The 16,582-nt window shown below is 43.8% G+C and overlaps 2 protein-coding genes across 2 annotated transcripts; both read left to right on the top strand.

Annotated features, from left to right (window-relative positions):
- Positions 1 to 8,858: 8,858 nt before the first annotated feature.
- Positions 8,859 to 10,056, top strand: LOC4350620 (uncharacterized). The gene has a single exon (XM_026021347.2). The coding sequence runs from the start codon at positions 8,940 to 8,942 to the stop codon at positions 9,897 to 9,899; it is 960 nt and encodes a 319-aa protein (XP_025877132.1). The 5' UTR covers positions 8,859 to 8,939; the 3' UTR covers positions 9,900 to 10,056.
- Positions 10,057 to 13,497: 3,441 nt separating this feature from the next.
- Positions 13,498 to 16,143, top strand: LOC4350619 (N-alpha-acetyltransferase MAK3). Its single transcript, XM_015760163.3, has 4 exons — positions 13,498 to 13,763; positions 13,867 to 13,993; positions 15,495 to 15,550; positions 15,772 to 16,143. The coding sequence occupies exons 1-4, from the start codon at positions 13,569 to 13,571 to the stop codon at positions 15,985 to 15,987; spliced, it is 594 nt and encodes a 197-aa protein (XP_015615649.1). The 5' UTR covers positions 13,498 to 13,568; the 3' UTR covers positions 15,988 to 16,143.
- Positions 16,144 to 16,582: the final 439 nt, after the last annotated feature.

Below are 16,582 nucleotides of genomic sequence, written 5' to 3'. Positions count from 1 at the left end.
GTGGGCCAGGAGTTCGATGTTGGGAGGAGGAGGATAGGACACGTGGTAGAACAAGTGCGCTTGGTTTTTTTTTTCTTTTCGGACAAAAAGAAATTTATGGCAGTTCAAAACAATTCCGAATTTTTGTAGTTAGAGAAAACCATTGCCTATGAAATACTCCTCCGTTCTATAATTTAAGGGATTTTCTCAATCAAATTTGTCTAATAAAATCATAAGACAGTATTATATTCTTCACCTACCAACTTTTATACTAGTTTGTTTCTCTACCATCTCACATCTACAAACTTTTATAGTACCTTATTCTTTCACCCATTGCCTTGTGTCACATCAGATATCCTTTTACTACTTCCTTAATTTTTACCAAAAAAGAGTATAATTCCTTTTATTCACGGATGAAGAGAGTATAAGCTTGCTTTTATACTGCATATGATAAAAAAAACCTCGTTTAAAATCAGTACAATGTAAAATGTGTTGATCCAAAAACAGACCTGGGAGATCTGCTTAACTCCAGTGCAGGACCAAAGGTTGGTGAGATACGGACGTGCCAGTCAGTTTGACCCTGCAACAAACAAGATATGATGAGCCGGTCGGCTGACAAGCCAATGGAGTAATTACAGCCGATGCCGATACCAGCCGATGTTCGATAGGGTTTTGAGCAATCGGCTATATGTATGTAGATAATGATATAAAGTCGATCCGATGATGATGATAAATAACAATAATATAATCCAATAGAAACCAATCGGCTAATAATGATATGATAGATAAACATCGATCCGAAGGTTAAAGCATACATCGGCTGGAGGCCCGATGTCATAAAATCCACAAGATTAGATTAAACAGTGAAACCTTTATTGTCATCGGCTAGATCCGACTTATATGTATATGCAATCCTTATAAGCCAATGCAACGTCTAAATAACTTATCGGCTAGTACCCCGATAAAACATTAGCATGAACCTATCGGCTTAACAAGACTTATATTATCAACAACAATCTAGTAGCACAAAATTGTATATGATTATCTAATACTCGATGAGCCGATAGATCTATCTAATGTGATGGATATAACAAATCTATTTAGGACAACATTGTGATTGTAGAGATATATCGGCTAAGACAGAAGATCGGACCTAATCGAGACAGTCCCAACTAAACCGATGCGTCTTTAAATACAATGCAATTAGAGATAGAATTGAGATATCACGTAGGCAAATATATCAACTAAACCAGAGCGATCCAAGAGATCGAAGCGATGCAGCCTTGAACAACACCAACATAGCCGATAGATTCATCAGGGCCGGCGGAACGTAGGACTTACCCCTTCGCCGGAGATCAAACTGAACCGATGCAGCCCCGCGTCAGGTGCCAAATTCCATCGGATGATAAGTAAAAACCTTAGGAAAGAGGGTGGCGATGCGTCGAGAGTAGTTGTATTGATCGAGAGATAAATTACAATGACCCTGGGTGTACATATTTATACACATGGGAAGATACTAGTCCTTGTAGGACAAGAAAGAAACTTTTCTAAACATAAAAGGAAAATATAAAGTTCTTACACTAAACACACTTTCCTAAAAATAAAGGAAACTACTTCCTCCGTTTCACAATGTAAGTCATTTTAGCATTTCCCACATTCAAATTGATGTTAATGAATCTAGACATATATATCTATATAGATTTATTAAAATCAATATGAATGTGGAAAATGCTAGAATGACTTACTTTGTGAAACGGAGGGAGTAACAAACTGTCAGGGTTATGGATACCACATACCTAATAGTAGTTGACTAAATCTCGGCAGGATCCACCACATACCATATCTTATACGGAAACAACCTTCGGATAGGGATGGAGTTCCGGATAAGGAAAGACAACAAGAGTTCTACATGGAAACGACAAGGACTACTCAGATTGTGTCCATATTGGTTTTCCTAGTTCTACTTGGACAAGGGGACACCTATGGGTATAAATACAAGGCCCCCTAGGAGGAGAGGGGATACGGACAACATGGAACAACAGAAGCCACAACATACAAGCCAACATACGCCAAGACAAGACGCCGGATATCGACTTCAGAGATAGGCATGGCTAGTCCCCTGCGGTGCCTACGGATACCGTCAGGAGAGATATAGCGTTGTCTCTGATCTCGCCGGATGCGGATTCGAGGAGGAAAGCTACCCTGTTGTCGACTACGAGTCAGACCTTCAGACCGCCATGTCGACAACAGTTAGATAGGCTACCCCAAATATTGTACTGGTGTGATTATGATGAATAAGAGCAACGACCGGCTTCGGCCAACATGATGTAGGGTTATTACCTGACAATTCAGGAGCCCGAACCTATATAAAAATCCTCGTCTCTGTCTCCTTTACTACAATCTCGCATATATCCTAGTACCAACGATCCCCGTACTATGTAAATACCAGAATCGCGACATCAAACGTCGACACAAACTATTCCTAATAACCTAATTAATAGATAACTTGCCATGCCGCATCCTCCGTGAACTTGGACTCTTCTGGATAAATTTCCTTTAATTGATCCGACTCCATCAAGAATACAACTGCTGGCGATTTGACAACTCCTATCGGCCGATTCCAAGGCTTTGAAGCCGATACTGACTCTAGGCCGATGATAACTTCGGGCTTATCAAATTTTGGCGTTAACAAAGCTATACTTGTGTTCTAACCTTTTCTCATATGATCCATATGAAATGTTTTATTAGTCTCTCTATTTTCTTAATACATGATATAATTTTAGAACCACTCATCTTATTTAAAAAATTATGTAAATATAAGACGAATGATTAAACATATGTCAAAATCAACAGCGTCATCTATTAAGAAAATAAAATATATTTTATATTTTTTACCCGGCCTTTATGTCCAACCAGATATATGCAGCCATTTAAATTGGGTACTTAGCCTCTTAAACAATCTAATCTAACATAATCTGAAATTCGCTCATATGGATATTTGAACTTAGAACCTTGGGATGAAGATATAGAGGATAATGAAGATAGTATATCTTTATGTCATAAAATCTATGTGGAATTTAGTTATATATCAACAAGCCATTGTTGATCAATTGATTAATATTATCAATTTGGTTCTGTATTGTTTTGTAAAATAGTTGAAATTAGGTGATTCTGAATATTCAACCATAAAACTCATAGTTATATCACAACAAGTTATAACATCTGATATTTTTCATACCTCAATTGTACAGCCCAAGGTTCTCCGAAGTTCACTCTATAATTTATTTCAAAACATAATAAGAACGCAGGCTCTATTGCTCTAATGTAGACATGAATTATCATTAGCTTTGATATGCTTTTTAATAGGTATGGATTTAGGTTAAAACAACTCCTTTACCTTTTGTCGAGCCAATCCTATATATGTACTTGAATTCTTGTTCGAGAGTTTTTATCGAGGGAATTCATGTGAAGATAATAGCATTTACTTTTTATATCGAGCCAATCCTTAGTACGTACTTGAGTCAGATATTAGCATTTAGTTTTGTAAGTGGTCAACTTGTACCCTTAAGAGCACCTAAGAACCAGGATATTACTCCCTCCATGTTTTAATGTATGATATCGTTAACTTTTTTTTTATGATATGTTCGACTATTTATTTTTCTCAAAAGAAAATTATGTAATTATCATTTATTTTACTGTGATTTGATTTATCATCAAATATTCTTTTAAATATGACGCAAATATTTTTTCTATTTGTATAAAAATTTTAATAAATAAAATAAATAGTCAAACGTTAGTTAAAAAGTCAATGAGGTTATATATTTATTAAAATACCTGGAGAGTAATAATTTTTCACGCTCGTATACCGGCCGGTCTCTCTCCTATTCTTGCTCGATTCTTTCTATAAATCAGTTAATATGGATGAGATGATAAAGCCGTGCCTATATACTCACACCTTAGAATTAATCTATTAATTAATACGTTATTAAGCCTAATTGACGCCGGCGGCCACAAGGGGAACAACGACGACGTCAAGCCGGAAGTGTTCGGCTTCGGCGGCGGCGACACTCTCGCCGGAGGAGGCGGTCGCGATGGCGTGGCTGCCGTTCGATGGCCGGCCGCACATCGGGCTCGTCGTCTACGACGACGCGCGCAACACGGCGGTCCTGGTGCGCCGAGGAGGGTTCACGGCCGGCTCGCTGCCGCTACCGTTGCCAGCGGCGCAGGCCGCGGCGGCGGAGGAGGAGGGAGTCGTCGTCGGCGGCGGTGGTGGCGGCGGCGGCGCGCGCGTCCGCTACTGCCACTGCGGCGTGGAGAGCCGGGAGAAGGAGGTGCGGAGGCCGGGGCCGACGCAGGGGCGGCACTTCTTCGGCTGCGGCAGGTGGACGGCGGCGAGAGGGGCGGCGTGCGATTACTATGTGTGGGACGAGGCCGCGCCGTCGACTTTTGGTCTCAACTCTCAACCAAGTCCACCACGTGAATAGCAGATGGCGATGATGATCCATCTCGATTGATAATGGCAAACAATAATAATGTCGATTAGTTCATCATTCCACACACCATTGTTTTTTTTATTAATAGTTGCTGTGTTCACCAGTAATCCAAGACTACGTTATCCAGATACGGGGATACGGATATGCGATACGGGGATACGAGGATACTGCATTTTCTTAAAAACACCGATACGGGGATACGTCAATATATATTTAAAATAATAAATATATAGAGGTAAATAATTATGAGGCTGTAAATAGAGATAGCCAATACATGACATCAATTGATCAATACACCAAATTTTTTTAGTACAGGCTCACCTTAGAGCTCCCATGTCTGGTCGCTAGTACTACTAATGAATCTGCAAAGTGCAGCCGCATAGCCACGCTAGCAGTAGCAGTACGTACGAGTGCTAGAGATGCACTGCCACTTCCAAAACTCATTGGATTTAGGAGAGGAGAGAACACTTAGCACTAAGATGAGATGGGGAAACACGCAAGAAATGCAGATCGAGACTTCAATGGGAAAGAACCAAGTAGCTTGGTGGCGTACTGATGGTGTTGGTCTTGGCGGCCAGTGGAGATGCTGCACCCGGTGGAGGAGATGAGGCGACCGGCGGTGGCCCTGCGCAGCTGCGCTCAGGGGCGGCGACGCGCGAGGCGCTCGAGCTCGATTGCGGGCTGGTTGGGACCCTGCGGCTTGGTTGGCGATGCGGCGGCGGAACCCGACAGCTAGCGGAGGACTCACGCCTCGGGCATGGATGCGGCGATGGGGAGGACGTGGCCCGTGGGAACTGCATCAGGGATTGGAGCAATAGCAGGCGGCACGGCGACGGATTGGATCGGCGCTTCGTCTTCCATGGATGGGTTTGGGCGTATCAGGAGCGACGGGAGGGGACGTATCAACGAAGTATCCGATTTAATTTATTTTTTCGAAAATCGAAGTAAATAACGATACGTACGGGATACGTATCGGAGCGTATCCGATACGGATACGTGGCTTTTCAGCCGTATCTGGGTAACATAGATCCAAACATCTGCTAAAAGCATTTGTCTAGCGTAGATGGTGCCAAGTTTGTCGTAGCAATGCCATACCAGGACGGATCCAAGACAGGGAGACTCATCTCCTTTTTTTCTTCGGCCCTCTTCAATGATGATCCAGCAGGGAGTTCCTAAGCTGGATCCACCCTTAATATCATAATTCACACATGGAAGTTCCTTTGTTTTGGCTACCTTCCCTAGGTATTCTTTCCACAGAAAATGCGTTCTTTTGGTTTGGCTAATTCCTCAATTTATATAAGCATACTTTTCAAACTGCTAAACGGTGTTTTCCATATGAAAACTTACATAGAAATTGCTTTAAAAATTCAAATAAATGTATTTTTGATGTTTTTAATAATTAATACTCAATTGATTATATACTAAAAGTTTATATGTTGTTGCGTGCGGCTAATCATCCGTTTCAAAATGAACTTTAGAATAGGTCCTTTAAGTCGCCCCCAACTTTGGGGGCTATTTTTAATACAAAGATGAAGTACACTACTAAAAAGGGTTTTTTTTCATGTGGCTAAATCATATTTTCATAGGCGGAGCCCCCAAGTGTTTGTGAAAAAAGGAATTTTTGCAGGCAGGTAGCACAACAACTTGCAAAAAGTATTTTCGCGGGCGGGTGTTATGTCGTCCGCGAGCAAAAACAAAAATCGCAAAAAAAAAAGCTTTTTGAAACCCTAGTTCAAATCCACCCTAGTCGTTGTCAGATCCGCGAGGGAGGTGGTAACCACTGTTGGATCCATGAGGCAGAGGGTTGTTGCCATCGTTGTCGATGCAATCTGCCGCCGTTGTCGTCGTCATTGAGACCTCATCTCACCCGAGGTTGACGGTGGCGGATCCGTGAGGGAGAGGGCCACTGTCGTCATCGTCGATGCAGTCCACCGTCGCATCGTCGAGACCCTGCTGCACCTAAGGCCAGTGGCGCAGATCCGCTACTCCCGAGGTAACTGCCATCAGATCCACGAGGGAGAGGTCCGCTACCACCAGACCTGTGAGGGGAGCCGGTCTCTCCCGATGCGGCGGAGACGCCCTATGGAGGCTAAAAAAATCATGAGATACACTTGCTCAAAAAAATTTACATATATATGATACTTGACCAAAATTATTAAGCATGTGACATGTCATCATTTATATGCAATCTGTACACAATAGTTGAGCATTGTTTTATCTCCAATAATGGATCAAATAAATTTATACGAATCTTTTTTATCCAGGTAACACATACTCTTTATATATTTCTTGCTAACAAACAAACACTAGGATACAAATTGGTATTACCATGAACTATTGTCCTGTGATTGGTGCAAATCAGTAAGCAACTACTACTAAGCACTGAGATGCAAGAATGTACCTTTCTTGCAGGCTGGCACTCTGAGGAGAACAAATCAAGGATGCTCCGCTGCTTGACGGAGATTAGCCCCAGCCACATTGCTGGCAACGCCGGACGGCCTGCTCACTAAGCCGTTCCGCTGCCGCGCGCTGCTCCGCTCGAGGCTGGCCGCGGGCATCACCGTCGGCCACTGGCCGCGCCTCTCTGCCCGTCCAGCGCGCCGCTGGCTGCGCCTCTTCGCCTGCCCCGCGCGCCGCTCCCCACGCTTCTCCAGCGCGCCGCTAGATCCGCCGCTGCCAGCGCCCGCCAAACCGCTGCCCCACGCTCCGGTGAGGACCCCGGCAGACCCCTCAAAACTGCGCTCAACGAGTAGGAGCACCACGGCGCTCCAGTGATGCTCGCGACGATGACGGAGGAGCCGCACAGCGGCGGCGGAGGTTGAGATTGGAGTCGCCAGGAGAGGACTGCGGTATGGGCTCAAGTGGGAAGGTTGACGGCCTGTTAGGTTAGTTTCTTTAGAGGATATAAACGTGATATATAAAATAATATGAAACATCTAATAAACATATCATTTGTAGCTCAGTGGTTTGCACACCGCCCCTGAAACAGAAGGTTGTGGGTTTGACTCCCATGGCCAACATTTTTTTAAGAAATTTTGCTGAGTAACGGGTTGGCCCATTTCGGGGACGATGCTGTTGGGCTAGCACCAGGTTGGCCCATCTGTGGGTGCAGATAGGCGGTTCATTACACACAATAGATGGCCTGTTTAGGCTTCTATAGGTAGCCCAATTAGAACGGAAAAACAGATTATTAAAAGAAAAAATGAAAATAAAATCTGATGTGGCAGTAAGGCTTGCCTACATGGACAAAAGTATTTAAAATAGTACAATAAATAATTTGTAACACACAAATACGTCTTATGACATACTAAATATTGTCACTTGATGACAATAGACTAGCTATATGACATTTATTGTGACACACAACTTTTTATTGTCATTAAGTTGAAATGCCTGAAATAAAATGTCATAAATTATATGATATAGTGACATTATGACATGTGTCATATTAAATACGTCAAAAAGCCACGCATATCTTGTAGTGACGTTGTTGCCTTGGACCCACTGCTGTCGGAGCTGCAGTCCATCGGCCTCCTCATGCACCTCCACGAACTTGTAGAGTGAGAGAGGATGAGGAGCAGAGGACTCACCCAGCGGCGATTCTCCCATCGACCTCAGGTGAGGAGAGGAGTGGGGGTGAGAAGAGAGGAGAGGAGGCATTGGAGGAGGGGGAGAGGAAAGAAGAAAGGGATGGGACAGCTCTTGTGCCAAGCGGATATCTTAAGATGGCCACATGCAAGAATCAATTTTTCCATGCGGGACTTAACTGAACATCATCTAATTTTTTTTACATGCCGACGTTCTTTTAGCCCGCCTACAATAAATAGGGTTGCGTCTAGAAAAACCGTTTTTAAAGTAGTGGTAGCAAACTTCATATTCTTTTTTTTTTCGAGGTCATACTTTTTAATTCGATGACCTTGTATGCATAAAATCTTTCTATTGTTTGTTCAGTATAGCCAATATGTATAACCGACGCAAAAGTATATACATTAACCTCCGTATCATAGTGTAGCAAAATCTATTATCGGCTAGTATACTGCATGATATTGTTGTGTGAAAACGAATCATTAGTGATATTGTTGACAGTTGCAAATAGCAAGAGAACATATGCAGTCATGAGTCATAAGGGAATATATATAAATTCCTTTTAAAAACTAAAGGTACAGAAAATGAATTCAAAATGTTTGGGGACCTCAAAAAGTGCGTCATACCGTGTCGTTCTTGAGTCACGCGCGCATAGTTTCCGAAAGATATTTGACCAGAAATTAACGCTGCTGATGCGAGGTCAAAATTCTCGTCTACCTGATTCTTTTCAGATTTCCAGGCAATTGCCGGGGAAAATCTGAAAGCATCCTTACTTAAATCAGCGTACTTGATGGTGAATTTACACCAAACAATTTTGATTTTTTGAGCGAAAGGTAATTTGTGTAGCTGCTTGATCAGCTTACACTCTCTTGAAGTTTCTATATGAATACCGCGGCGGCGCGCGGAGGCGATGGCGTTGCCGGCGTCCAGCTCCAGGAGTTCGCCTACTTCGTGGTCATCGACTTGGAGGCGACGTGCGAGAGGGGGAGGAGGATATACCCGCAGGAGATCATCGAGTTCGCCTCCGTCGTCGTCGACGGCGCCACCGGCGAGCAGCTGGCGGAGGCGTTCCGGGCGTACGTCCGGCCGTTGCACCACCGGGAGCTCACCGATTACTGCCGGGAGCTCACCGGCATCGCGCAGGCCGACGTCGACGCCGGCGTGGACCTCCGCGAGGCGCTGCGCGCGCACGACGCGTGGCTGGACGCGAGGGGCGTCAAGAACGCCGCCGGCGGCGGCGGCGGCGGAGGAGGGTTCGCCGTGGTGACGTGGGGCGACTGGGACTGCCGCACCATGCTGGAGGGGGAGTGCCGGTTCAAGGGGATCATCGGCGACGGCAAGCCGGAGTACTTCGACCGGTGGATCAACCTCAAGGTCCCCTTCCGGCAGGTGTTCGACCGCGGCGGCGCCCGCCGGATCGGACTGGAGGAGGCGCTCGCCGTGGCCGGGCTGGCGTTCGAGGGGCGGCCGCACAGCGGCCTCGACGACGCGCGCAACACGGCGCGCCTCCTCGCGCTCCTGATGCGCCGGCGAGGAGGGGTCAGGCTCGCCATCACCGGCTCGCTGCCGCCGCCGCCGCGGCCGCCGTCGCAGCTGGTCGCCATTGGCGCCAGCGCGGCCGCGACGCCGGCGGCCGCCGCGCCGGGAGTCGGCGGCGGTGGCGCGCGCGTGCACTACTGCCAGTGCGGCGTGGCGAGCAGGGTGGGGGTGGCGCGGAGGCCGGGGCCGACGCAGGGGCGGCGCTTCTTCGGGTGCGGCAGGTGGACGCCGGCGAGAGGGGCGGTGTGCTCCTACTTTGTGTGGGAGGACGTTGATATGTCTCGAGCAAATCCACGGCCATAGCTCATTTCGTATTTAATAATAATAATAATAATAATAATAATAATAATAATAATAATAATAATAATAATGTTTTTGTGCTAATAACTTGGACGAGCTATCAGCCTATCACGCTGTGGCTTTGTAACTGTGTCGCAGATTTACGAAAGTTTTACACTTACCGAAGGCGACTACAGACCTGTGGGTTTGGCATTGGTCTACTTGAGTTGAGCTATGAGTGCCCTCATGAAAAAAAAATAAATTACGTCACTTTGAATTGGGACACTATCGAATCACTAGCTCTACAATGGAGGTCACGATGTAGTATTTTGGTAGCTTTTAAAAAATAAATTATACTATAGTAAGTTAAAATTAAATTTAAAATTTTGACTGCGGAAGGTAGGAGGAAGAGCAACTGAAGGGTTGTCTACATAAGGGGACATAAGGAAGATGGCAAAATTTGTTACATGGCATTTAAAATATATAGTTTTGTTGCCAGACACCCCAAAAACATGAATTTGCCCAATAACACTTTAAAAATGTGGCATTTTACCCTAGGACACGTATGCATTAAAATATAATATACATCTCATTGATGAGAGAGAAAACATGCAAAATGTTAGTTTTACCCCCTATCTTCTCCCCCATTCTCACAGTCATCTTCCGGCAATAGGACGACGAGATCCCTGCGTAGCACCTGTGGGCAATAGGACGGAGGACGAGATGCCCGGTGGGCGACGATGCACCTGACACGGCTCAAGGTGTGGTAAATGGTGAGCAAGGTGGTGCGGCAAAGAGGACGGGTGGAATTATGACGTGCGGAGGGTGAACAAGCGGACGCTCAGAGAGCACCTGTCGTCAGGTGATGGCGAGACGCTCGCATCGTGTGAAGGCCACCGGCGATGGTCGAGTGCATGGTGTGCCCATGCCTGGAGAAGATGGGCTACAACCTCAACAAATCGTGCCTTGTCTTCTGCTCCACCAGCGCTGCCCTTCGCCGTCTCTGCTGCAGATGGCACGGATGACCTTGTTCCCCGTAGCGGTATGTGGCACAGCTCGAAGCTACCGGCCCTGCTGCCTATGGTGGCTAGCAGATCGGGAGCAACACGGTAAAAAAAAAAAGGTGGCAGCCCCCTAGGGGGCGACGGCAGCGGAAGCGGTGAGCGGCAGTCCTAGGTCGCCCGCTCTGATACCATGTTGGATAGCATAGAGACGAGAGGAATACTGCATAACGTGGATCTATTGTATTGAGTCAGGGGACCGGTATATATAAGAGTACTTAGGGAGGAGATAAGGAAGGATTACACATATGGAAGGAGTCCACACAAATCAATCATATCCTAATATGACTCTAACTACCATATACTCTAACACTCACCTCTAGCAACGGCTGTCCGGGACCCACGCCCGCTCCTCCCTCCTCCACCGACGACACAATCCCAATCTCCAAACCTCTCCCCCTGCCCCCCCAATCTCCATGGTGAAGAAGAGAGGGCAACAGTGCCATTTTGTTAAATTCTCTCTCTGGCTCGAATGAAAATAATAGTTTAATGGTGTTAGTGTCCAGCAGCAAATTATTCTTGAGCAAATTGACGTTCCTATGGTGTCTACCAACAAAGATCACTATAGTGCGTGTTTGCTGCTATGAATGTACTAAAATCTTCTATCTACTAATTATTATTTTATCTTGGTTTCTATTGACGATATGTCCTATTGTCCTGTAGAAATTGACATGCTTCACTTTGCAATTTTTACCATCATACTTTCTATTAGTCCTGCCCCATGTTATGTGCTTTTGGTTTTGTTGTCTATCCGATCATGGCCGAGACTCGAGAGGTGAATTGTTCAAGATCGATTCATTAGGATTAATTAGGAGTGTTTTTAAACTGTTGGTGGTTTGTTGTATTGCACATAGGTTGCTCATGAATCTTTGTGTAACTAGCGGGCATTTTGTTAATTGGAGAATTAGTGATAATTTTGTTGATGGCGGGTGAATCCGTCGCCAACGACCATGGGGACGATGGCGGTGGGCCTTGGGCAAGGCGGCGGCGACGGCGGCGGTGGCGGCAACGGTCTCCCAGCCTTGGGCGTCTGGATCCGTCACCGGCGACCGCGGGGACAACGGCGATGGGCCTCGGGCAGGCCGGCAGCGGTGGTGGCGGCTGGATTAGGGTTCCAAGACGGCTTTTGATTTTCACGTGTGGGTGCTTCACTTGCACGAAAAAATCGGATTTTCACAGATACTTCGTTCCAGACAGGCGAAAGATCCGCACGCGAAAACCGCTTTTGACCGCATGGAAAAATCATTATTGTACTAGTGTGCGTACGAAGCAAACTGGGATTGAAAATGTGATGCCATGAATGCAATTTAAATTGAAACGATTTAGGATGATACTTTTTTTAATAAGTATTCAAAGACGAAACCAATTTGATTCAGTATGAGTGGTACTTGGTCTTTCATTTGTAATAATCAACTATATATACTAATTCCCAAAAATTTTAGTCTAAACTTTGTGGAGTTGACACCTCCAAGACCATTCTTATGGGTAAAAAAGATAAGATGTGTTACGAAGATAAAGGTTTTCATGTGGCTCATATTCTGTAATAGGCTAAATACGAGAAATATGCTTGATAGAAAATATTATCCTTAAGAAGATGCGACCTTTTATGAGTGATTTGCTTTAGTACAGAAAAAGAAACTCCCATACAACTTTTTCTTTTCTTGTCCTTGCAGCAGAAATTGTTGGGAGAGAATTGGTACAAAAATGAATGATAACCTAGAACTCTTTCACATGTTGGTCTTGGCAAGAATTAGATTCATAAGAAAGGAAAAATGTTTATTGCAGGCATATCTGAAAATAAAGAAATAGGAAGATCTTTGAGAATATTACTCATGGAATGGAAGTCTTTCTTTGTCCAAGATGAATGACTCTCTTAGCTCCCTGAATTCTTCTTGGTTACAATGGTTATAATTTTATTTCTTTTATTCTTTTCTTGTTTGTACATAACTTTTTTTAATATATATAACAAATAGGCAAGGTCTGGTAGTTATTTTTTTTAATAAAAAGGAAAGTGAAAAGGAAAGGTAAGAGAATGGACAATAGTGTGACGTCAGCATTTGAGAGAAAATGCCACATACAAATTTTTGATGCGGAGGAAAGAAAAGTAGGATATAGGAGGATGTCGTCATATATAATAACTAGAGAATACCCCGCGTGTTCTCCGGGATTCCGAGTCTTAATGCAAGTTGCTGTGGAATTCCACTATAAATAGTCTCCCTTTGTCCCATATTTCTTGTCTTCCAGATTTAGGGCTTCACACTGACACCATAATTTACAATGGTAAATCGATAATTTTGTGGTTGCATTTAGTTTAGTACCAAATATTGATAATGTTTATGGAAATTGGTGACATCACATTTATTCCATCATATCAAAACTTAAACAATTTTATCAACTTACCAAAAATTTTGATTTGACTAAATTTTAAAAAGGTTTATTTTGGTAGTAATAATCTTAAACATGTCCTCGCTAAAGATTGGGGGAGACGTGGAGTACATAGGAGTATGTTCCAGTCTTTAGGTGTGATTGCTTTAAGATTGGTGACGCCACGTGTCAAGATTGTAGAACGGGCGTGGGGTTCAAGTGCCTCTCCCCAACAGGAGTACCTCGTCGGCGACCTGCGGCGGCGGCGATGTCGGCGGCGGCGGCGGAGGCCACCGAGCGGGGCGAGCCCTCGGGCGGAGGCGGAGAGATCGCGTACGTCAGCTACGGCGGGGAGCACCACCTCCCGCTGGTGATGTCGCTGGTGGACGAGGAGCTCAGCGAGCCCTACTCCATCTTCACCTACCGCTACTTCGTCTACCTCTGGCCCCAGCTCACCTTCCTCGTACGCCCTCTCCTCCCCTCACCTCGCGCGCGTGTTTCACAAGAGTTCGTGAGGATTTGATGCGTTCTTGGTTGATTTGATTTGGGGGACAACCCCTCAAAAGGCGTTCGATCCCAAGGATGGCAAGTGCGTGGGGACGGTGGTGTGCAAGATGGGGGAGCACAGGGGGGCCTTCAGGGGGTACATCGCCATGCTCGTCGTGCTCAAGCCCTACCGCGGCAGGGGAATCGGTGAGCCCTCCTTCGATTCTCCAAGAAGAGTTTCTCTGTTTGTTTGATTGGTTGATTGACTGGTTTGTTTCAAAAGGGAGCATATTCTTCCCTTTGATAGTATCTGCACAAGTCTGTCCTGAAAGGAAGCGTAGACCACTCATGAATCTAAATAAGAACTTAAGAATCCTGCTGATTGGGAGGAAAGCAAAGGGTTTTTCAGTTTTTGTTCCAATTCGATCTGAAATGGCTGGCACCTGGTGGAGTGGTGGGCGATTTAGTACGGATTTACAATCTTCCATCGATTTCGATATGATATCCATATGTACTAAATAGGTGTTTTTCCCTTGTTATGCTTGCACAAACTTAATTGAGTATCACTTTTACATGTGTCAAGAAATTACTAGCTATAGGTCTTATAAGTCTAATTTGTTTCATGATCCTTTCACACTACCATTTACTTGTTTTTTCTCTGTAATAGTTGCTTTGTGTTGATATGGTATTATTTTTGTCTTAACATCAGCAAGTGAAATATGTCTGTGTAGCAGAGTGGAACGAAAACTAGCTTACTAAGTGTTACTGGTTTTCTAAAAACGATGCCATGTTAAGTATTTAGTAGGATTTCTTTGTTCTTTGCCTGCTTGATTTGCAGAAAGGAAAGGCATTTTTTTATTTCTTTTATGGGTACAATAGCCTTCTATTGTTCCCTTCTCTTAAACTATATAATCTTCTCTCATCAGTTTCAATTGAGATTTGTGCTATTATTTTGATAAAATGTTAGTTAACTTTGTTTAGGTGGTTTTCTAGTTTTGTGTAGGAGTAGGTATTGTGTTATGAACCAATATTCCCATGTTTAGTTTTCCCTGTGACAGATGTCTCGTGTTGGGTGCTTCAGCGATTCAGTCTGTGGCACATGAGAGCATTTTGGTCGATTAGTTCTTTATGGTTGGAGCCATTTAGCACTTCATCTGATGTTGTAGTATGCAGCCTAACCTTATCGTTACATCAACTTCTTGCATGAGATGATTTCTTCTTAGTGTCATACACTTGGAAGCGTGCTGACTATAATTGATGTAGCAATAAATAGGTGTGGTGCGACTTGCTAATGCATATATCCTGTGTGGGGAGTACATTTTTCATAATACTTTTATCATGAAATGCACACTGATATTTACATATATCTTGGTACAATGGTACAGATAGTCTGTTTATCTGAAAAACATTGCCTTTGTTGTTTCTGTAATGACATTCGCAGCAAGGATCTTGACAGCTTTAATTGTTGAATCCTGCCTGACATGAATGACCTTTCTCGATGTATGAATAGAGTATATGGTAGCTTTGTCATCTGTTAAGAGTATTGCGAAAGCTCCAGCTTCAGTTCGAATAGCTTTCCTGAAGTATACAAGTGCTTTGCTTTTGCAAATGGTCCCCATTTGTCTTTTTTAATTTTATCTGTAATAAGCAATTAAATGGACACTATGTTGGCCTTTATCAGCTAACCCTCTGTTTCTTCATGGTACAGCCACCGAATTGGTTACGAGATCTATTCGGGTAATGATGGAATCTGGCTGTGAGGAGGTAATCACCACTGTGTTGTTATCTTCTCACCCGATGAAAAACTTATTATTATCCTATTGTCGTTTTGGTACCCATCACTTGACTTTCTTGGTGTAAAATTGCTTCATTGATTATTCAATTATGCCCTAGACTAATCTGCAATTTCCATAATAACAATAATATCTTTCGTGAAATTAGTACAAAAATTGAATTATTTGATATCTGACTCACTCTCCAACCAGGTGACACTTGAAGCAGAAGTTACGAACAAGGGCGCCCTCGCCTTATATGGTCGTTTGGGTTTCATCCGAGCAAAGAGGCTGTACAGATACTATCTGAATGGCGTCGACGCATTTCGCCTGAAGCTGCTATTTCCTCGCCCTGATCCTGGTATGCATCCAATGATGATGCTAGGCAATGAGAGAGATGACCAGCACATGGATTCTCCTTACTTGTGATACCATTCTGGTCGATTGATAGGATGAGTTAGGATCCAAGGCATTTTGCTCTTTTATGTCAGTTTGATGATGCTTTTGTAGCTTTGCTGTAACTCTTGTAACATTGATGTGTTCAAAGATAGTATCTTATTTGACATGGCATTATGTTTCTTTCAATCCATGTTAGACGGTTGAAAAAGAATGCCTTATTACATACTCCCTCCGTTTCTAAATATTTTACATCATTGACTTTTTAGCATATGTTTGACCATTCGTCTTATTTAAAAACTTTTGTGAAATATGTAAAACTATATGTATACATAAAAGTATATTTAACAATGAATCAAATGATAGGAAAAGAATTAATAATTACTTAAATTTTTTGAATAAGACGAACGGTCAAACATATTTAAAAAAATCAACGGCGTCAAATATTTAGAAACGGAGGGAGTATATTTCATTACTTGGCACTAGGAAGAAGAGTAGTTGGGGTATGAATTTGTATACCGTTTCGAATATTTCGATCCATTTCCTAAATTTATGGATTCATTGATCTTACTGGCTAACCCCTGCATATGCGGATATGCCACACATCAGCATCTACCCAACTACAAAC

Source organism: Oryza sativa, chromosome 11, assembly GCF_034140825.1.
Source record: "Oryza sativa Japonica Group chromosome 11, ASM3414082v1".
NCBI lineage: Eukaryota > Viridiplantae > Streptophyta > Magnoliopsida > Poales > Poaceae > Oryza > Oryza sativa.
Note: the sequence above shows the minus strand (reverse complement) of the source record. Positions and strands in the feature narration are given on the sequence as shown.

Bases quoted from the DNA above. Each gene is read 5' to 3' on its own strand.
- LOC4350620 (XM_026021347.2), top strand. From the start codon at position 8,940: ATGAATACCGCGGCGGCGCGCGGAGGCGATGGCGTTGCCGGCGTCCAG.
- LOC4350619 (XM_015760163.3), top strand. From the start codon at position 13,569: ATGTCGGCGGCGGCGGCGGAGGCCACCGAGCGGGGCGAGCCCTCGGGC. The intron at 13,764-13,866 runs GTACGCCCTCTC...ACCCCTCAAAAG, and splicing joins GGCCCCAGCTCACCTTCCTC to GCGTTCGATCCCAAGGATGG. The intron at 15,551-15,771 runs GTAATCACCACT...CTCTCCAACCAG, and splicing joins TGGAATCTGGCTGTGAGGAG to GTGACACTTGAAGCAGAAGT.